The 22,552-nt window shown below is 45.5% G+C and overlaps 1 protein-coding gene across 1 annotated transcript in view; it reads left to right on the top strand.

Moving 5' to 3' along the window:
- The window catches only part of LOC132403803 (kyphoscoliosis peptidase-like), a 48,454-nt gene that overhangs the window by 24,858 nt on the left and 1,044 nt on the right, over positions 1-22,552 (top strand). Inside the window, exon 4 of the mRNA XM_059987504.1 lies at positions 8,538-8,728. Within this exon, the coding sequence (XP_059843487.1) occupies positions 8,538-8,728 (191 nt within the window). The remainder of the gene's footprint in view (positions 1-8,537; positions 8,729-22,552) is intronic.

Genomic DNA, 22,552 nt, shown 5'->3' on the forward strand with positions numbered 1-22,552 from the left:
CTAGTGATTCTTTGGGATTATGAGGTTCAATCATTCGGCGTTATGGTCTCTCAGATAATAGTGAATCTCTGGATTATGAGTTTCGATCAGTGGGGTTTAGGGTCTCACATGTAATTGTGATTCTTTGGGATTATGAGGTTTGATCTGTGCGGTTTAGGGTCTCACCGATAATAGTGAATCTCTGGATATTGACGTTCGATCAGCGTGTTTTAGGGTCTCACAGATTATAGTGATTCTTTGGGATTATGAAGTTCGATCAGTGAGGTTTAGGGTCTCACAGATAATAGTGATTCTCTGTATTATGACGTTCGATCAGTGGGGTTTTGAGTCTCACAGAGCAAACTGAATGGAATTATGAGTTTCGATCAGTGGGGTTTCTGGTCTCACAGATAATACTGATTCTTTGGAATTATGAGGTTCGATCAGTGGGGTTTTGGGTCTCAAAGATAATAGTGAATTTTTGGGTTATGAGATTCGATCAGTGGGCCTTAGGGTCTCACAGATAATAGTTAATCATTGGATTCTGAGTATCGATCAGTGGGGTTTAGGATCTCACAGAGAATAGTGAATCTTTTAATTATGAAGTTCGATCACTGTGGTTTAGCGTCTCACAGATAACAGTGAATGTCTGGGATTATGAGGTTCATTCAGTTGGGGTTAGGGTCTCACAAATAACAGTGAATCTTTCGGGTTATGAGGTTCGATCAGTCTGGTTTATGGTCTCACAAATAATAGTGATTCTTTGGAATTATGATGTTGGATCAGTTCTATCAATGGGGTTTTGGGTCTCACAGATAATAGTGAATTTTTGGGTGATGAGATTCGATCAGTGGGCCTTAGGGTCTCACAGTTAATTGTTAATTATTGGATTCTGAGTTTCGATCAGTGGGGTTTATGGTCTCACAGGTAATTGTGATTCTTTGGGATTATGAGGTTTGATCTGTGCGGTTTAGGGTCTCAGCAATAATAGTGAATCTCTGGATTATGACGTTTGATCAGTGTGTTTTAGGGTCTCACAGATTATAGTGATTCTTTGGGATTATGAAGTTCGATCAGTGAGGTTTAGGGTCTCACAGATAATAGTGATTCTCTGTATTATGACGTTCGATCAGTGGGGTTTAGTGTCTCACACAGCTAACTGACTGGAATTATGAGTTTTGATCAGTGGGGTTTTGGGTCTCACAGATAATAGTGAATTTTTGGGTTATGAGTTTCGATCAGTGGGGTTTTGGATCTCACAGATAATAGTGATTCTTTGGGATTATGATTTTCGATCAGCGAGGTTAACGGTCTCACAGATAATAGTGAATCTTTAGATTATGACGTTCGATCAGTGGGGTTTAGGGTCTCACAGATAATAGTGATTCTTTGGGAATATGATTTTCGATCAGTGAGTTTAAGGGATTCACAGATAATAGTGAATCTCTGGATTATGACGTTCGATCAGTGGGGTTTAGGGTCTCACAGATAATAGTGATTCTTTGGGAATATGATTTTCGATCAGTGAGTTTAAGGGATTCACAGATAATAGTGAATCTTTAGATTATGACGTTCGATCAGTCGGGTTTAGCATCTCACAGATAATAGTGATTCTTTGGGATTATGACGTTCGATCAGTGGGGTTTAGGATCTCACAGAAAATACTGAATGGAATTATGAGGTTCAATCAATGGGGTTTATGGTCTCACAGATGATAGTGAGTCTTTGGGATTATGAGGTTCGATCAGTGGGGTTTAGTGTCTCACAGATAATAGTGAATCTCTGGGATTATGAAGTACAATCAGTGGGGGTTAGTGTCTCACAGATAATAGTGAATCTTTGGGGTTATGAGGTTCGACCCGTGGGGTTTAGGGTCTGACAGATAATAGTGATTCTTTGGGATTATGAAGTTCGATCAGTGCGGTTTAAGGTCTCACAGATAATAGTGAATCTCTGGGTTTATGAGGTTTCATCAGTGGGGGTTACGATCTCACAAATACTAGTGATTCTTTGGGATTATGAGGTTCAATCATCCGGCGTTATGGTCTCTCAGATAATAGTGAATCTCTGGATTATGAGTTTCGATCAGTAGGGTTTAGGGTCTCACAGATAATAGTGAATCTTTAAATTATGAAGTTCGATCACTGTGGTTTAGCGTCTCACAGATAACAGTGAATGTCTGGGATTATGAGGTTCATTCAGTGGGGGTTAGGGTCTCATAGATAACAGTGAATCTTTGGGGTTATGAGGTTCGATCAGTGGGGTTTATGGTCTCACCAATAATAGTGATTCTTTGGAATTATGATGTTCGATCAGTTTGATCAATGGGGTTTTGGGTCTCACAGATAATAGTGAATTTTTGGGTTATGAGATTCGATCAGTGGGCCTTAGGGTCTCACAGATAATAGTTAATCATTGGATTCTGAGTTTCGATCAGTGGGGTTTATGGTCTCACAGGTAATTGTGATTCTTTGGGATTATGAGGTTTGATCTGTGCGGTTTAGGGTCTCAGCGATAATAGTGAATCTCTGGATTATGACGTTCGATCAGCGTGTTTTAGGGTCTCACAGATTATAGTGATGCTTTGGGATTATGAATTTCGATCAGTGAGGTTTCGATCAATAATGATTAAGCCCAAATGAGATAAGGGAATGCCAGAAGACCCAGAGTCTGGAGTCCAGGGACCGGACCGTGAGCCGGAACATGGACTTCCCGGACTGGACCATGACAAAACCTGAGACCTTCTGGAGACCTAGTCCAGTCCTCAAGAGCAGTCAAGCTGGTTTTGGCCCATGGGACAGTGCAAGTCCCACACAGTCTAGTTGGAATCCTACAGGAGCTAGAGAGAAGGAATTTTTAGGTCAGGAGACTTGCCACTAAGCTGAAGGGAACCAGCCACCAGGTCTCAGGACTTGCTGTGTGAAGATGGAAGTGGTACTTTGTAGGATCATATCAGAGGGAAAGCAAATGTACATCCTCCCCATGGCCACGTGGTTTTCTGAAGGTTCTCCGGTACCTCCCAAAGTCCAAACACTTAGGTTAATTGGCCTTTATAAGTTGTCCCATGATTAAGTTAGGGTTAAATCGGGGGTTGTTGGGTGGCGCAGTTCAGAGGACTGGAAGGTCCTATTCCATGCTGTATTTCTAAATAAGATAAATAAAAACATTGGATTCACCACTGTAAGGAAAGTCTGGTCATACTGTAATGAACATTGCTTTGGATTCACACAGGTAATCTGGATAACTTGGTTTAGGCCAGGGGTCGGCAACCCGCCACTCCGGAGCCGCATGCGACTCTTTCATCTCTGCGCTGCAGCTCCCTGTGGCTTTGGAAGATAAATGATGAGTATTTAATTAAAATGTATTTTATGTTAGTTTGTTAGTTTTCGAAATGTAATTCTAAATTTGAAGATTATGGTGATCTTGTACAATCTAAATAAAACGTGTTTTTTGTCGCTATTAATATACGTCACCACTGCCAATGCCTGACACCCGCCAGTGCGCAATTTCTTTAATTTTTCGATCCAAGGTCGGCTAGCTATAGAGAATTCTAAAAAGAGAAAAGTGACTGAAGAAAACAGAACGTTTAATGATACGTGGACAGATTCATTTGCTTTCGCTGCTGACGAGACTGGTTTACCGGTATGCTTAGCATGCAATGAGAAACTAGCAAACAACAAAAAGTGAAAAGTCGCAAGACATTTCCAGAATAAACACGCAGCCTTTGCTCAAAAATATCCAGATGGAGATGAGAGAAAAAAAGCCGTTTCGGAACTGATGCGGAAGGTTGATCTGAGCAAAAATCATTTCAAGAAGTGGATGAAGTCTGGAAAATCAACTAATTTTGTTGCCTCTCAGGAAATAGTCAGGCATGGGAAGCAGTTTACAGATGGTGAATATATAAAAGAATCTTTCATTAAGATTTCAGGACATCTATTCACGGGCTTTAAAAACAAGAGTGAAATTGTGCAGAAAATCAGGGATATGCCCCTCTCTGCAAAGACTGTCAAAGACAGAACCATAAAAATGGCAGAAGACATCACAAGACAGTAAATTAAAGACATCAATTCAGCTGTGGCCTACTCGATTGCCTGTGACGATTCTAAAGACAAAGGTGATATTGAACAAATAGCGTTGTTCCGCCGGTATGTAAACTCTGCCAGGCCACAGGAAGAAATGATTGAGTTGATACCTCTAAAAGGCCAAACACGGGGGGAGGACATCTGTGAGGCTGTCTTGAATTGTTTAAGAGCCAAAGGAATAAAGACCACCCACCTGGTGTCAGTAGCTACTGATGGGGCACCAAGCATGACAGGAGTGCACAAGGGATTTGTGGCTTTACTGCAGAAGTCCCTGGACAGAAAGCTGCTGACTTTTCACTGCATCTTGCACCAAGAGGCACTGTGCGCTCAAACATTTCCTCTGGAATGCACAGAAGTAATGGATGTTGTCATTCAGATTGTCAATAAAATAATGGCAAAAAGTTTAAATCACCGTCAATTCCGTTTGTTACTGGACGAGCTGGAAAGTGCATATTCTGATCTCCTGCTGCACAACAAAGTCCAGTGGCTGTCAAGAGGGGAGGTGCTGAAACGATTTGTCGCGTGTCTGGAAGAAGTGAAAACTTTGACCTTTCCTGAGCTGGAACAGCCAGAGTGCCTGTAAAAGCTACACTTCATGGTAGACATGACAGTGCACCTGAACACGCTGAACACAGCTCTTCAGGGGAAAGGACGCACAGCCCTGCACATGTTGGAGGATGTTTTGGCATTCGAGCGCAAGTTGACAGTGCTTGCCAGAGATTTACAGAAAGGCACATTGTCTCACTTCCCCAATTTGAGAGAGTTCAAACAAGCTCATGACATGATAAATTCAGACTATTTACATTCTGCAATCATCACAATGCAAACATCATTTGGGAAATGCTTCTGTGAGTTCAGAGAGGTAAAAAACACATTATCCTTCCCGGTCACTCCCCTAAGCATCGATCCATCCCTACTGAATACGACTGCATTGGCAGGTGTGAGTCAACCTGATCTTGAGATGGAACTGGCCGACATAGCCGACAAAGACGTATAGGTGTCCAAGTTTAGACGCTTGACAGCAGACCTTGAAGATGTTGCCCGTCAGAAGGCCGTTCTTGCTCAGAATCACAAATGGAGTGATATTGAAAACCACCTCAAACCAGACAAACTTGTGTTCGAAACATGGAATGCTATCCCCGACATTTATGTAAACATTAAAAAGTATGCGCTTGGAGTCCTGTCGATTTTTGGATCCACATATGTATGTGAGCAGGTGTTCTCCAACATGAACTTCATTAAAAACAAACATCGCACACGCCTCACAGATGACAGCTTGCGATCCTGCGTAAAGATGAAGGTGACGTCATAAAGCCCTGATGTGCAGACGCTGAGCGCTGAGGTCCAGGAACAGAAATCCCATTAACCAAGTATGATAAATATTTTAATTGCCTATTATTTTACGTATATTCATATTTTTTCATTGTTCAGTCCTTTTATTTTTCAGGTTGACAGCTGGCTGACGTTATTTTTGTTTTGCTGCTGGCGGACAATTTAAGTTCGGCGTTTTTCATAAATACAAGAAGGACTCAAACAGACATTGAGTATTTTACTTAAAAGTAACCTTCAACCCAACGTCTTTTTTTCGGAGTTCAAAATGTTTTTGTTGCATGCAGAAATGTAATTTCATTTTCTCTGCAGGAGTTCATTGATTTCATAAATGCAACACATTATAGTTTGTTTATACATAGCATAAAGGCAAAAAAAAGTTGTATGCAGTGTTATTTCATTTTAAATGTCAAACGGGTTTTGTGGCTCCCAGTGTTTTCTTTTCTGTGGGAAACGGGTCCAAATGGCTCTTTCAGTGGTAAAGGTTGCCGACCCCTGGTTTAGGCTGTTGCCCAAGGCTCAAATTGCACGAAGACAATTTTTTTTTTTATTCTACTTTAGTGATACAGCACAGAGGTCCTTCCAGCCCCTTCAAGTAACACCACGCCAGCAACCCCCAACAAATCCGATTGACTCTAACCTACAATTTACAATCACCAATTAACCTACCCAGTACATCTTTGGCCAGAGCACCTGGGTGAATCCCAATAGCATGAATGGTAGCAATGCTTCACTACCAGATGAACTCAATGCCTTCTAGGCCCACTTTGAAAGGGAGAACACAACTACAGCTGTGAAGATCCCAGCTGCACCTGACGACCCTGTGATCTCTGTCTCAGAGGCCGATGTTAGACTGTCTTTAAAGAGAGTGAACCCTCACAAGGCAGAAGGTCCCTATGGAGTACCTGGTAATGCTCTGAAAACCTGTGCCAACCAACTAGCGGGAGTATTCAAGGACATTTTCAACCTCTCACTGCTACAGGCGGAAGTTCCCACTTCAAAAAGGCAACAATTATACCAGTGCCTAAGAAGAATAATGTGGGCTGTCTTAATGATTATCACCCAGTAGCACTCACATCAATGGTAATGAAATGCTTTGAGAGATTGGTTATGATGAGACTGAACTCCTGCCTCAGCAAGGACCTGGACCCACTGCAATTTGCCTATTGCCACAATAGGTCAATAGCAGAAGCAATCTCAATGGCTCTCCACACGGCCTAGGACCACCTAGACAACACAAACACTTATGTCAGGGTGCTGTTCATCAACTATAGCTCAGCATTTAATACCATCATTCCCACAATCCTGATTGAGAAGTTGCAGAACCTGGGCCTCTGTAACTCCCTCTGCAATTGGATCCTTGATTTCCTAACCAGAAGACCACAGTCTGTGTGGATTGGTGATAACATATCCTCCTTGCTGACACTCAACACTGGCGCACCTCAGGAGTGTGTGCTTAGTCCACTGCTCTACTCTCTGTATACACATGACTGTGTGGCTAGGCATAGCTCAAATACCATCCATAAATTGGCTGACGATACAACCATTGTTGGTAGAATCTCAGGTGGTGACAAGAGGGCTTACAGAAGTGAGATGTGCCAACTAGTGAAGTGGTACTGCAGCAAAAACCTAGCACTCAGAGTCAGTATGGCGAAAGAGCTGATTGTGGACTTCAGGAAGGGGTAAGACGAAGGAACACATACCAATCCTCATAGAGGGATCAGAAATGGAGAGAGTGAGCAGCTTCAAGTTCCTGGGTGTCAAGATCTCTGAGGATCTAACCTGGTCCCGACATATCGACGTAGTTATAAAGAAGGCAAGACAGCGGCCATACTTTATTAGGAGTTTGAAGCGATTTGGCATGTCAACAAATACACTGAAAAACTTCTATAGTTGTACTGTGGAGAGCATTCTGACAGGCTGCATCACTGTCTGGTATGGAGGGGCTACTGCACAGGACTAAAAGGGCTGCAGAAGGTTGTAAATCTAGTCAGCTCCATCTTGGGCACTAACCTACAATGCACCCAGGACACCTTCAGGGAGCGGTGTCTCAGGAAGGTAACGTTCATTATTAGGGACATCCAGCACCCAGGGCATGCCCTTTTCTCACTGTTACCTTCAGGTGGGAGGTACAGAAACCTGAAGGGACACACTCAGCGATTCAGCAACAGCTTATTCCTTTCTGCCATCTGATTCCTAAATGGACATTGAAGCTTTTACCTCACTTTTTAAAAAAAAAAGTATTTCTGTTTTTTGTACATTTTTAAAGATCTATTCAATACACAAAATTGATTTATTTGTTATTTATTATTATGTTTCATTTTATTTATTATTTTTATTTTATTATATTTATTATTTTTTATATATTTATTTATTATTTTATTATATTCTCTCTGTGCTAGATTTTGTAATGCATTAAACTGCTGCTGCTAAGTTAACAAATTTCACATCACATGCCGGTGATAACAAACCTGATTCTGATTCTGACGCATTCTGTGGAGAGGACACACAGAGAATGATGCAGAAATTGAACTCCGAACTCTGGCACGCCCCAAACTGTAGTAGTGTCTCCCTAACCACAATGCTACCATGGCGCCTAGCACCATGTAAATTTCTATCTTTACAGCCCCCAGTCTCGGTGTCCCTGCTACTTCGACTGTCTCCTTCAAGTGTTATTCATCCTGGAGAGGTAGTGACTCACCATCCAAAGGAGAGAGTAAATGACCAGCAGGAAGCTTCCATGCCAAGTTGCAACCATCTAAAGAACACTGCCTCAATCACTGGCATTGGCAACCGACCCTATCAAACACATCGGAGCAAAAATCAAACACTGAAATTGAAAAAGAAAATGCTGGAAACACTCAGTTGCCTAGGCAATATATGTGGAAAGAAAATCCGATAGTTACAGTTCCAACATCATTCTGACCTGACTGGTTGAGTGTTTCAGTATTGTCTATTTTTATAACCATATTTTCCTTCAGTAATGATGAAGCTGAAGTCTTAAGTAGGGAATATGATCTCACTTGTACAAGAGACAATTGACGAGCAAACTCACAGGGATATTCTAAACCAACCACACTGCAAAATGAACTGATGCCATTTCTCAGGCTTCTCATCATATTAAGACACCCTATCTTTCTGTTGCAGGTATGTTGAATTTTACTTCTTCACACATCCATCACTGTTCATCAATAATCATTTCCCCATGGAGGAAAAGTGGCAGCTGATTACTCCAAGGATTTCCCTCAAGATATTTGAAGATATGGTGTTCAGGACTGGTGACTTTTTTGAAATGGGTCTGATGTACATCCACCCAGATGTCCAGCTGATATCCACAGGTACGGTGAGACTGTGTGATCATCTGAAATTTCTCCATTTGGCTAATTTGAACAAGAAATCAATGTAGAGTGAAAGAAATGTAGAGCGAATGAAAGAAAGATGCCAAGGGAGTGCAGAGGAGAGACCCAGAACTTCAGAGATAGTTAAGTTACTGGAGGGGATTCTGAAAGACAGGATGTATCTCTGTTTGAAAAGACAAGGGCTGATTGTGGATAGTCACAATCACTACATGATAGTGGAGGAGATGGCATGGCTGAGGAGTTGGTGCAGGGGACAGGGTTTTAGCTTTTTGCACCATTGGGATCTCTTCTGGGGAAGGTGGGACCTGTAAAGATTGGATGGGTTGCACCTGAACTCAAGGGAGAGCAATATCCTTGCAGGTAGGTTTGCTTGCATGGTTCGGGAGGGTTTAAACTAATTTGCAAGGGGGATGGGACCCGGAGAGATAGAGCAGTGAAAGAAGTGCAATGGAGTAAAGCCAGATCTAACATAAAGAGAGGCTTTAAGGAAAGAGAAACAGAATAAAGGGTGTAAAGGTAGTAAGGTAGAAGGGCTAAAGTGTGTGTACTTCAATGCAAGAAGCATCAGGAACAAAGGTGATGAACGGAGAGCATGCATGGAATTATGATGTAGTGGCCATTACAGAGACCCACCAGGGCAGGAATGGATTCTCAATATTCCTGGATTTCAGTGCTTTAAAAGGGATAGAGAGGGGGGGAGGGGAGGAGGGGTGGCATTACTGGTCAGGGATACTATTACAGCTACAGAAAGGGTGGGTAATGTAGCAGGATCCTCTTTTGAGTCAGTATGGGTGGAAGTCAGGAACAGGAAGGGAGCAATTACTCTACTGGGGGTATTCTATAGGCCCCCTAGTAGCAGCAGAGATACTGAGGAGCAGATTGGGAGGCAGATTTTGGAAAGGTGCAAAAATAACAGGGTTCTTATCATGGGTGACTTTAACTTCCCTAATATTGATTGGCACTTGATTAGTTCCAAAGGTTTAGATGGGCAGAGTTTGTTAAGTGTGTCCAGGACAGATTCCTGTCACAGTATGTTGACAGACCAACTAGGGGGAATGCCATACTCCATCTAGTATTAGGTAACAAACCAGGTCAGGTCACAGATCTGTCCGTGGGTGAGCATCTGGGGGACAGTGATCACCGCTCCCTGGCCTTTAGCATTATCATGGAAAAGGATAGGATCAGAGACGACAGGAAAATTTTTAATTGGGGAAGGGCAAATTATGAGGCTATAAGGCTAGAACTTGTGGGTGTGAATTGGGATGATGTTTTTGCAGGGAAATGTACCATGGACATGTGATCGATGTTTTAGGATCTCTTGCAGGATGTTAGGGATAAATTTGTTCCTGTGAGGAAGATAAAGAATGGTAGGGTGAAGGAACCATGGGTGACAAGTGAGGTGGAAAATCAAGTCAGGTGGAAGAAGGCAGCATACATGAGGTTTAGGAAGCAAGGATCAGATGGGTCTATTGAGGAATATAGAGTAGCAAGAAAGGAGCTTAAGAAGGGGCTGAGGAGAACAAGAAGGGGGCATGAGAAGGCCTTGGTGAGTAGGGTAAAGGAAAACCCCAAGGCATTCTTCAATTATGTGAAGAACAAAAGGATGACAGGAGTGAAGGTAGGACCGATTAGAGATAAAAGTGGGAAGATGTGCCTGGAGGCTGTGGAAGTCAGCGAGGTCCTCAATGAATACATCTCTTTGATATTCACCAATGAGAGGGAACTTGATGACGGTGAGGACAATATGAGTGAGGCTGATGTTCTGGAGCATGTTGATATTAAGGGAGAGGCGGTGTTGGAGTTGTTAAAATACATTAGGATGGATAAGTCCCTGGGGCCTGACGGAATATTCCCCAGGCTGCTCCACAAGGTGAGGGAAGCGATTGCTGAGCCTCTGGCTAGGATCTGTATGTCCTCATTGTCCACGGGAATGGTACCGGAGGATTGGAGGGAGGCGAATGTTGTCCAGTTGTTCAAAAAAGGTCGTAGGGATAGTCTGGGTAATTATAGACCAGTGAGCCTCATGTCTGTGGTGGGAAAACTGTTGGAAAATATTCTTAGAGATAGGATCTACGGGCATTTAGAGAATCATGGTCTGATCAGGGACAGTCAGCATGGCTTTGTGAGGGGCAGATCGTGTCTAACAAGCCTGATAGAGTTCTTTGAGGAGGTGACCAGGCATATAGATGAAGGTAGTGCAGTGGATGTGATCTACATGGATTTTAGTAAGGCATTTGACAAGGTTCCACATGGTAGGCTTATTCAGAAAGTCTGAAGGCATGGGATCCAAGGAATTTTGGCCAGGTGGATTCAGAATTGGCTTGCCTGCAGAAGGCAGAGGGTCGTGGTGGAGGGAGTACATTCAGGTTGGAGGTTTGTGACTAGAGGTGTCCCACAAGGATCGGTTCTGGGACCTCTGCTTTTTGTGATTTTTATTAACAACCTGGATGTGGGGATAGAAGGGTGGGTTGGCAAGTTTGCAGATAACACAAAGGTTGGTGGTGTTGTAGATAGTGTAGAGGATTGTTGAAGATTGCAGAGAGATATTAATAGGATGCAGAAGTAGGCTGAGAAGTGGCAGATGAAGTTTAACCCGGAGAAGTGTGAGGTGGTACACTTTGGAAGGACAAACTCCAAGGTAGAGTACAAAGTAAATGGCAGGATACTTGGTAGTGTGGAGGAACAGAGGGATCTAGGGGTACATGTTCACAGAGCTCTGAAAGTTGCCTCATAGGTAGATAGGGTAGTTAAGAAAGCTAATAGGGTGTTAGCTTTCATAAATACAGGGATAGAGTTTAAGAGACATGATGTAATGATGCAGCTCTATAAAATTCTGGTTAGGCCACATGGAGTACTGTGTCCAGTTCAGGTCGCCTCACTATAGGAAGGATGTGGAAGCATTGGAAAGGGTAGAGATGCTGCCTGGTTTAGAGAGTATGGATTATGATCAGAGATTAAGGGAGCTAGGGCTTTACTCCTTGGCGAGAAGGAGGATGAGAGGAGACATGATAGAGGTGTACAAGATATTAAGAGGAATAGATAGAGTGGATAGCCAGTGCCTCTTCCCCAGGGCACCACTGCTCAGTACAAGAGGATATGGCTTTAAGGTAAGGGGAGGGAAGTTCAAGGGGGATATTAGAGGAAGGTTTTTTACTCAGAGTGGTTGGTGTGTAGAATGCACTGCCTGAGTCAGTGGTGGAGGCAGATACACTAGTAAAGTTTAAGAGACTACTAGACAGATATATGGAGGAATTTAAGGTGGTGTTGAGGCAGGGTTTGAGAGTTGGCACATCATTGTGGGCCGAAAGGCCTGTAATGTGCTGTACTATTCTGTGTTCTATAGTTAACATGTCTTTATGCATGGGAAATTGTCACTATCAAACTTTGTTGCACTTTTGAAGAGGTGGTCATTAGAGCTGATGAGATAGGGCAGTGGATATTACTTACAGTACTTTGTCTTCAGTACAGCTTTTGACAAGCCCCACATGGTAGACTCATGTTAAACAGGAGAGATTCTTCAGATGCTGGAAATCTTGAGCAACACAAAGCGCTAGAAGAACTCAGTAAGTCAGGTAGCATCTATGGAGTGGAACTAACAATTGATGTTTCGAGGCTAGAGCCTTCATCGTGACTGGATAGGAAGGGACAGAAACTAGAATAAGAAAGTGGTGGAGGGGAGCCTGTAGATGAAAGGGAAGGTAGGCGGTCGGTCAATTTTAACACCGGAATGAAGCTGGGAGGGTTTAGGTGGAGAAGGTAAAGAAATCTGATAGCACAGGGCAGTGGCCAATACAAGAAAGGGTGGTGGGCAGGTGATAAGAAGTGGTGTGTGGGGAACCAGAATTGGGAATGGATAAAAAGAGAAGAGGAGGGGGAAGAAATTACTGAAGTTAGAGAAATTGAGAAGGTTAGGTTAAATGGAATCCAGGAACAATTAGAATTGGCTTGGTGAAAGGGGATAGAGAGTGGTGGTGGAGGATTGTTTTTTTCAGACTGGATTGGTATTGTTTGTCATTTATCTTAACGATTTAGGTGACAATGGTTAAGTCTGTGGAATGTAGAAAATTAGTTGTGTGGTGAGCAGTGACAAAAGTTGTCTAAGGTTGCAAGAGGATCTAGCTCAACTGGGAAAGCTGACAAAGCTGTGGCCAAAGCAATTTAACTTAGACAAGTGCAAAATCAAGCAAATGGGAGGTTAAACTCAAGCAGGACTTGGATGGTGAAAGACAGGGTCCTAGAAACTGTTGCAGGACATAGGAAAAGGCCTTTCAGCTCATGATGTCTGTGCCAAGTACAACACCAAATTAAACTAAATCTCTTCTGCCGGCACAATCCATATCACTCTGGATATTTGTGAGCCTTTCTAACAGCCTCTTAAACACCATTATTTTATCTGATTCCACCACTTCCACACTGGCAGATGGTTCAGACACCCACCTCTTTCTGTGTTTAAAAAAAAGTTGTCGCGCCCATCTTTAAACTTACCCCTTCTCATTTTAAATGCATGTCCTCCAGTATTTGATATTTCTACCTTACTTATGATTCAGAATTTATAAACTTATTTCAGGTCCCCTCTCAGATTTTGGTGCTCTAGAGAAAACAACCCAAGTTGTCCAACCTGTCCTTACATCTCTTATCCTTTAATCCAGGCAATATTCCAGTAAACCTCCTTCTGTACTCTTTCCAAAGACTCCACTTTCGTCCTGTAAGATGGTGACCAGAATTCCAAGTACAGCCTAACAGACGTTTTGTATACAATATCCTCAACATGACTTGCTAACTCTTGTACTTTCTCCTCATTGCCATCTGAGATACTGCCAATAACAATGGTGTTATCAGTGAATTTGTAGATCGCTTGTGAGCTGTGCTTAGCCACAGTCATAAGTGTAGAGAGTGTAGAGCAGTGGGCTAAGTACACACCCTTGAAGTATGCTTGTGTTGATTGTCAGCAAAGATGGCATTGTAGCGGTATGCTACATGCAGCACTGCAATAACGACATGAAGTCGGTGAGCTGCAGTTACAAAAGAGGTTTATTCAAACTTTTTGGCCTCGCTTTAAAGCCTTCCTGATCCTGCCCTCCCCGGGCGGGAATACTGTATTCACAGTCCCGTCTCGTGCGCGGGCTTTTCCCCTTGCTGGTGAAGCAGGCTCGGTGCCCTCTTTGGGACCTGCCTCAATGCCGGCACGTGCCGCTTTGTGAGCCAGTTCGAGTGCTCTGGGAAGTGAGTCGCTACATACCCCCCCCCCCCCAGAACTGACGATACACTCCCCAATGTCCACAGTCTGGGCCGGACTCTGTTTGGGAGGTCTGCCTCTGCGCCGCAGTGCCGGAATCTCAACCGGCTTCGCCAAGTCCACATGGGCTGGTTTGAGTTGGTCCACCGTGAAAACCTCCACTTGCCCCCCAATGTTCAGCACGAATCTGGACCCGTTGTTTCTGATCACCATAAATGGCCCCTCGTAGGGCCACTGTAGCGGTGCCCGATGTCCGCCCCGTCATACAAAAACGAACTTACAGTTCTGCAGGTCTTTGGGTACGCAGGTTGGGTTCTGCCCATGCTGTGAAGTGGGTATGGGGGCCAGGTTACCGAGCCTCTCGCGTAGTCTGCCCAGGACTGCTGCGGGTTCTTCCTCTTGCCCCCTTGGGGCTGGTATGAACTCTCCTGGGACGACCAGTGGTGTGCCGTACACCAACTCGGCTGACGAGGTGTGCAGATGCTCTTTGGGTGCCGTGCGGATTCCGGGCAGGACCCAGGGGAGCTCGTCCACCCAGTTAGGCACTTTGAGGCGGGCCATGAGAGCCCACTTCAGGTGACGGTGGAAACGCTCCACTAGTCCGTTCGACTGTGGGTGGTAGGCAGTTGTGTGGTGCAGTTGTGTCCCCAAAAGGCTGGCCACAGCTGACCACAGGCTGGAGGTGAACTGGGTGCCTCTGTCGGAGGTAATGTGGGTCGGTACACCAAATCGAGATACCCAGGTGGCAATCAGTGCCCGGGTACAAGATTCAGAGGTAGTGTCAGTGAGCGGGACCGCCTCTGGCCATCTTGTGAACTGGTCCATGATAGTCAGGAGGTGCCGCGCTCCGCGTGACACTGGCAGGGGGCCCATGATATCCACATGAATGTGGTCGAAACGCCGGTGAGGTGGAACTGCTGCGGCAGAGCTTTGGTGTGCCGCTGCACCTTGGCTGTCTGGCAGTGCATGCACGTTCTGGCCCATTCACTGACCTGCTTGCGGAGTCCGTGCCAAACAAACCTGCTGGAGACCAACCAGACAGTTGTCCTGATGGAGGGGTGCGCTAGGTTGTGAATGGAGTTGAAAACTCGTCGCCGCCAGGCTGCCGGGACGACGGGGCGGGGCTGGCCGGTGGTGATGTCACAGAGTAGGGTCCTCTCACCTGGGCCTACAGGGAGGTCCTGGAGCTGCAAACCGGAGACTGAGGTTCTGTAACTAGGCATCTCCTCGTCTGCCTGCTGCGCCTCCGCCAGTGCTTCATAGTCTACCCCTGGGACAGGGCGAGGATGTTAGGGCGGGAGAGGGTGTCCGCCACAACATTGTCCTTTCCAGAGACATGCCGGACATCCGTCGTGTATTCGGAGATGTAGGACAGATGTCGCTGCTGGCGGGACGACCAGGGGTCGGATGCTTTCGTGAACGCAAAGGTAAGCGGCTTGTGGTCCGTGAACACGGTGAAAGGCCTACCTTCTAAGAAGTACCTGAAATGTCGGATTGCCAGGTATAGCGCCAACAGTACCCGGTCGAAAGCACTGTATTTGAGCTCGGGTGGTCATAGGTGTTTGCTGAAAAACGCCAGGGGTTGCCAGCGACCCTCGATGCGCTGTTCCAGCACTCCACTGACTGCCGTGTTGGATGCGTCCACTGTGAGGGAGGAAGGGACGTCTGTTCTGGGATGCACTAGCATCCTGGCATTCGCCAAGGCTTCTTTGGTTTTAATGAAAGCGGCGGCGGATTCCTCATCCCAGGTAATGTCCTTGCCCCATCAGGGCGAACAGGGGGCGCATGATTCGGGCAGCTGAAGGGAGGAAGCGGTGAAAGAAATTTACCATACCCACGAATTCCTGAAGGCCTTTGATTGTGGTGGGTCGGGGGAAATGGCGGACCGCGTCTACCTTGCCGGGCAGAGGGATTGCCCCATCTTTAGTAATCCTGCGGTCCAGGAAGTCGATGGTGTCGAGCCCGAACTGGCATTTGGCCGGGCTGATTGTCAAGCCGTATTCACTCAGTCGGGCGGAGAGTTGATGGAGGTGGGACAGATGCTCCTGACGACCGCTGCTGGCTATGAGGATGTCTTCCAAATAGATGAAAGCGAAGTCCAGGTCGCGTCCCACTGCGTCCATTAACCGCTGAAACGTCTGTGCGGCATTCTTTAGACCGAAAGGCATGCGGAGGAACTAGAAAAGGCTGAAAGGGGTGATGAGTGTCGTTTTGGGGACGTCGTCCGGATGCATCAGGATTTGATGGTATCCCTGCACGAGGTCTACCTTGGAGGAGATCCGTGCGCCGTGCAGGTTTGCTGCAAAGTCCTGAAAGTGTGGCAAAGGGTAGCCGTCCGGTGTTGTAGCCTCGTTCAGCCTGTGGTAGTCGCCGCATGGTCTCCAGCCCCCTCTTGCTTTGGGCACCATGTGCAGAGGGGAGGCCCATGGGCTGTCGGACCGCCGTATGATCCCCAATTCCTCCATCCTCTTGAACTCCTCCTTCGCCAGTTGGAGCTTGTCCGGGGGAAGTCTTCGAGCACGGGCGTGGAGGGGTGGTCCTTGTGTCGGGATGTGGTGTTGTTCGCCATGTCTTTGCATCGCTGCCGTGAACTGCGGTGCCAGAACTGATGGGAAATCCGCCAGGACTCTGGTGAATTCATTGTCGGACAGCGTGATGGAGTCCAGGTGTGGGGCTGGCAACTGGGCTTCACCCAGGGAGAATGTTTGAAAGGTCTCGGCGTGGACCAGTCTCTTCCTGGGCAGGTTGACCAGTAGGCTGTGAGCCCGCAAAATATCCGCTCCCAGGAGCGGTTGGGCTACGCCGGCCAGTGTGAAGTCCCACATGAACCGGCTGGAGCCGAACTGTAGCCGCACCATACGGGTGCCGTAGGTCCTTACTGTGCTGCCGTTCACGGCCCTCAGGGTGGGACCTGGTTCTCTGTTCCGGGTGTCGTAACTCGTCGGAGGTAAGACGCTGATCTCGGCTCCGGTGTCGACCAAAAAGTGGCGTCCCGACTGCTTGTCCCAGACATACAGGAGGCTATCCCGATGGCCAGCCGCCATAGCCATCAGCGGCGGCTGGCCCTGGTGTTTCCCGGGAACTTGCAGGGCGGGCTACAGCGGTGGGCTTCTGTGCCCCACCGCTGGTGGTGGAAGCAGCATTCATCATTGGTCTCCTCACCCCTGCCTCTGGGGTTAGTGGACTCTGCAGCCGGGCCTGGTCTGGTTTGCTGCTGGGAGCGTGGCCTGGTGATCTGTGCGATGGATGTCACACTCTCCTTGGCTTTCCAGAGCACGTCCGCCCAGGCCGCCACCTTCCGGGGATCGCTGAAATCCGCATTGGACAGTAGCAGGCGTATGTCCTCGGGCAGCTGCTCCAGGAATGCCTGCTCTAACATGAGGCAGGGCTTGTGAGCTCTGGCCAGGGACAGCATCTCGTTCATCAAAGCCGATGGTGGCCTGTCCCCCAAACCATCCAGGTGCAGTAAGCAGGCAGCTAGCTCGTGCCATGAGAGTCCGTAAGTCCTTATGAGCAAGACTTTGAATTCTGTGTATTTGCCGTCCGCTGGGGGAGACTGTATGAACTCTTCAACCTGGGCCACTGTTTCCTGGTCGAGGGAGCTCACCACGTAGTAGTAATGTGTGGCATCTGAGGATATCTGCGGAACGTGGAACTGGGCTTCTGCTTGCTGGAACCATAGGTGAGGTCGCAGCGTCCAGAAGCTTGGCAGTTTTAATGAAACTGCATGAACAGATGCGGCGTCGTTCACCTCCGGTCCACATATCGTTTGGGCCATCGGGGTCACCAATTGTAGTGGTGTGCTACACGCAGGCTTTTCCCCTTGCTGGTGAAGCAGGCTTGGCGCTCTCTTTGGGACCTGCCTCAATGCCAGCGTGCGCCGCTTTGTGAGCTGGTTCGAGTGCACTGGGAAGTGGGTCACCACAACATGTTATTATCAAGCTGGACTGACTGTGATCTCCTGATAAGGATGCTGACCATCCAGTTGCGCAGGGAAATACAAGGGCCTAGGTTTTGGCTTATTAATTAGTACTGAGGGAATGGTTGTGGTGAAGGCCAACCTGCAATTAATAGACTAATGTTTGTTTTCTCATTATCCTGATGCTCCAAAACTGAGTAGACAGCCAGTTATATTGTATTCTTTGTAAACCCATTGTGGTGATAGGCAAATTCTAGAAGGTCCAGTCCCTGTTCAGGTAGGAATTAATTCCAGCTACCATTAACCTCTCAAAGATTTCAGCTCAGTAGATGTGAATGCTACTGGAAGGTAGTCAGTGAGACAGCTCAGTCGGCTCTTTGAAAGTGTGTGGAAACCTCAAAGCACAGTACTGAAAGGATGAGCATATCTGTGAACATCCAGCCAGAGATCTGTCCAGATCTCCAGTACCTTGTCAAGGTCACCATGACGCCCTGCAAGGATTCATCCTCTTGAAAGATATTCTGACATCAGCTTCCAAGACAGTGGGAATTCATGCACATGCAGTGTTATTCATACGTAAGGCATTGAACTTCAGAATGTAGCATCAATTTTATTTATTTTAATTAGCAATACAGAGTGTAGACCTTTCTGCCCTTCGAACCACACCATCCCAGCAATCTCACAACCCTGATTAACCCTAACAATTTACAATGACCAATTTACGTGCCTTAGGTTGCGTCCCTAACTTCATAAAGAATTGTCGTCTTGCTCTCACAGTAGCTGAACAAATTGTCATAGGAAATAGTAGAGGTATGTAGGAATACAAGAGAGATTGGTGCAGACTTGGGTAAAGGGATATGGGCCAAACATGGGCTAAAGTGACTAGTTCAGAATCCAAAGGCCTCTTTTCTGTGCTGTATGATGTAAAACTCCATAGGACACAGTGGTGCAGAACCACAGAGACAAGGAGCAGGGAGACACAGGATCAGAGAGATAGACACAACCCTATAACAATTACAGCACGGAAACAGGCCATCTCGACTCTTCTAGTCCATGCCAAATGCTTACTCTCACCTAGTCCCACTGACCAGCACTCAGCCCATAACCCTCTATTCCTTTCCTGTCCATATACCTATCCAATTTTGCTTTAAATGACAATACTAAACCTGCCTCTACCACTTCTACTGGAAGCTCATTCCATACAGCTACCACTCTCTGAGTAAAGAAATTCCCCCTCATGTTACCCTTAAACTTTTGCCCCCTAAGTCTCAACCCATGTCCCCTTGTTTGAATCACCCCTACTCTCAATGGAAAAAAGCCTATCCACGTCAACTCTATCTATCCCCCTCATAATTTTAAATACCTCTGTCAAGTCCCCCTCAACCTTCTACACTCCAAAAAATTTGTTCAATCTTTCCCTGTAACTTAGGTGTTGAAACCCAGGTAACGTTCTGGTGGATAAGAACAGAGATACACAGATGGGGAGACAGTAGGACACAGGACCCAGAGAGACAGCTACAGAGTCTATAACAATTTCATACTTAGTGACCTTGTGAGTACAAGAAGGACATAGACAATGAAGAGAGGGAGGGTGAGAGACAGAGGGACAGAGAAAAAGGGAGATAAGCAGACAGCAAGAAGGAGAATGAGAGAATTGAAGAGTGATGGAGTGGATGGGGGTGGGATTGCTGAATTGGTACATAGCCAGAGGATGAAGCTAGAATAGGCATGGGCCATATGCTTTTTAATCCGGCCCGCAGAACTTGATGAAATTATATTAATAAACTTTGTTAATGTTTTCTTCCCACAATTCTGGCGTTTTCCCAATAGATGACGCACTCTATATACATTGACCTTTGTTGAGGTGCAGCGTATTACTCAACATTTGCGCTTTACTTTGTGAACTTGTGGCGACCCATTTCCTGGCACATCCGAATCGGCTCACAATTAGCCAGCGTTCCGGCTAAGAGAGATCGCCTGCGGGATTTGCGAGCACAGAGCTCCGCATACCGAGCTCTCCCTGCTTTGTCATTGTGCGGGTCGTTGTTGAGTTTTGGCACAGGGGATAATTGAATAAGAAGGAGCAGGACAAGTAGACCTGCATCTCCTACCATTTTTGAAATAAAGACAGTCAGGAGGAGAGTGATGATGATAATATCTTGAAGGATAACAGAATTTTCAGTGCTTTAAAATAATAACTGTTACTATTAAAAAAAGCTGTATTTTATTCATTTAATTTTCAGTGTTTTAAAAGTCATTTCAATAAATAGCTAAATACCATGGGACTTCAAAGACAGATATTTTGTTGTAATGCATTTGTTCATTTTCAATTGAAATTAAAGCACATGTTTTCTACATATCCCATGATATTTTATTTTCTCTTATGAGGTGTATTACCAAAACACTCCGTCCATCTGCTCCTGGTCCGGCCCCCCTGTCAAATTTTAGAACCCTTTGTGGCCCTCGAGTCAAAAAGTTTGCCCACCCCTGAGCTAGAATCTGTGTCTGTGTGGTGTTTCGGTCAAAGAATATTCATTCATGCTCTACCTATACATCAAAATGAATGACGATGTGGCATGCACGCTGTGAGAACTGAAAAAGATTGCCTTTGTATAGCACCTTTTCCATCTCCATGATATCCCAAATCCTTTAAGAGAACTGAAGAATTGTCACTGTTATAACATAGGAAGCATAGCTGGAAATCTATGCTGTAAAACACCAGAAGCAAAAGTGAACTAAATGATCAGAATATTAAAGTGATGGTAATGGAGGAAACAAAGTTACACAGGGCAAACAAGCAGGGAGAGGGGCAAGTTCATTATAACACTGCCATAATATGGTATATGTCAGGATACTGAGTTTAGAAGTTGGGATATTATCTTGTACATAATGTTACTGAGGTTCCACTTGCAGTACTGTGGTGGATGAAGGGTCAAATTCAACATTTAAGAGAAATTTGGATAATTACATGGTTTGGATATGTGTGGAGGGATTTGGTCCAGGTGCAGATCAATGGGACTAGGCAAATTAATTGTTTAGTACATACTAGATGGGCCGAAGGGCCTGTTTGTCTGTTGTAGCACTGCTGAATCAAAATTGCAGGAATGCATCTGGAGTCTACCCCTGATCTTTGCCTTTGGCTGGCCCAGCTGGGATAACAATAGGTTATAATCTGGAGACACCTCATATTCCATCTGGGTCGCCTCCAGCCTACTGGCATGATCATAAATATCTCTAACTTCTGGTAATTCCCCACTCTTACCTCTTCTCCTCTCCTCCATATCATCTCCAACTGGTGCTCCTCCTCCTTGCCTTTCGCCCATAGTCAGCTCTCTTCTCTTATCAGATTCCTTCTTCTCCAGCTCATCCCCCCTTCTACACCCACCTGGCTTCATCTATCACCTTCTAGCTTGTACTCCTTCTCCTCACCCTTCCCACCTTCTTAATCTCCCTACTTTCTCCTTCTTTCCAGTCCTGATGAAGGGACTCAGCCCAAAATGTCGACTCTTTATTCATTTCCATAGATGCTCTGTGACCTGCTGAGGTTGGTTGGTTATTGATTGAGATACAGTATGAAATAGGCCCTTCTGGCCCTTCAAGACATGTTGCACAGCAATCCCCTGATTTAATTGTAGCCTAATCATGGGGCAATTGATAACGGCCAATTAATCTACCAACCAGTATATATTTGGACTGTGGGTAGAATCCGGAACACCTTGGGGAAATCCACACAACCAAAGGAAGAATGTAGAAATGCCTTACAGCTGCAGTGGGAATTGAACCCAAGGTTGTATGTTGTGCTACCATACCACCCAGCACTTTTTGTGTTGCTTGAAATTTCCAGCATCTGGAGAATCCCCTGTGTTGGGAAAATAAATTGTCACTATTTCAGGTGGAAACCTTGCATCTGGAGGGCTTCAGTCCTTCAGAATGTCTGCTGCTCCAAATTATATATTGCCTGAGTAACTCAAATGAAACAAACGAGGCAGAGTAAAATGTGTCTAACCCCAGTGAGCAGTGAAGGGATGACTTGTTTACCACTCAGGTTTGCAAAAGGCAGCTTGGGCAATCACACAGGGCAGCGCAGACCAAGCCTGAACACTGCGGACTTCAGAAAGTTAATTATATTTCATTGACTTCACATGCAGAACCATACTTCGAGTGTGTGTGAAGTGCAAAGTGTTTGTTCTAAGGAGATGCACTTTAATTTATATATAATTTGGGTATACAAGTTAGTAATTGCCTCTATAGATAAGGTGTTTGGTAACAATGCCAAAGGGAGAGGAGTCCAAGTCAAGTAGACATGGTTTATGGTGAGAGGAAAAATTAGAAGGGACCAGAGCAGCAAACTTTTTACTCAGAAGGTGGTGAGTATATAGAATGGACTACCAGATGGAGTGGCTGAGGCATGTGCAATAACACAATTTAGGAAGTTCCTGGATAGATACATGGAAGGGTGGGACTTAGAGGGATCTAGGCTAAATAATTTAGGACTAGATGGGTGGGCACAATGGTCCACATGGATTTGTTGGACTAAGTGGCCTATACCCATGCTGCGTTTCTCTGACTCTATAACCTATAACTCTATAGTGTGGGTTATTTGAACTTACAGTATTTGCCTGTGAAGCTTCTGTAAGCAAGTTTTCAT

This window comes from Hypanus sabinus, chromosome 2 (genome assembly GCF_030144855.1).
Source record: "Hypanus sabinus isolate sHypSab1 chromosome 2, sHypSab1.hap1, whole genome shotgun sequence".
Lineage (NCBI taxonomy): Eukaryota > Metazoa > Chordata > Chondrichthyes > Myliobatiformes > Dasyatidae > Hypanus > Hypanus sabinus.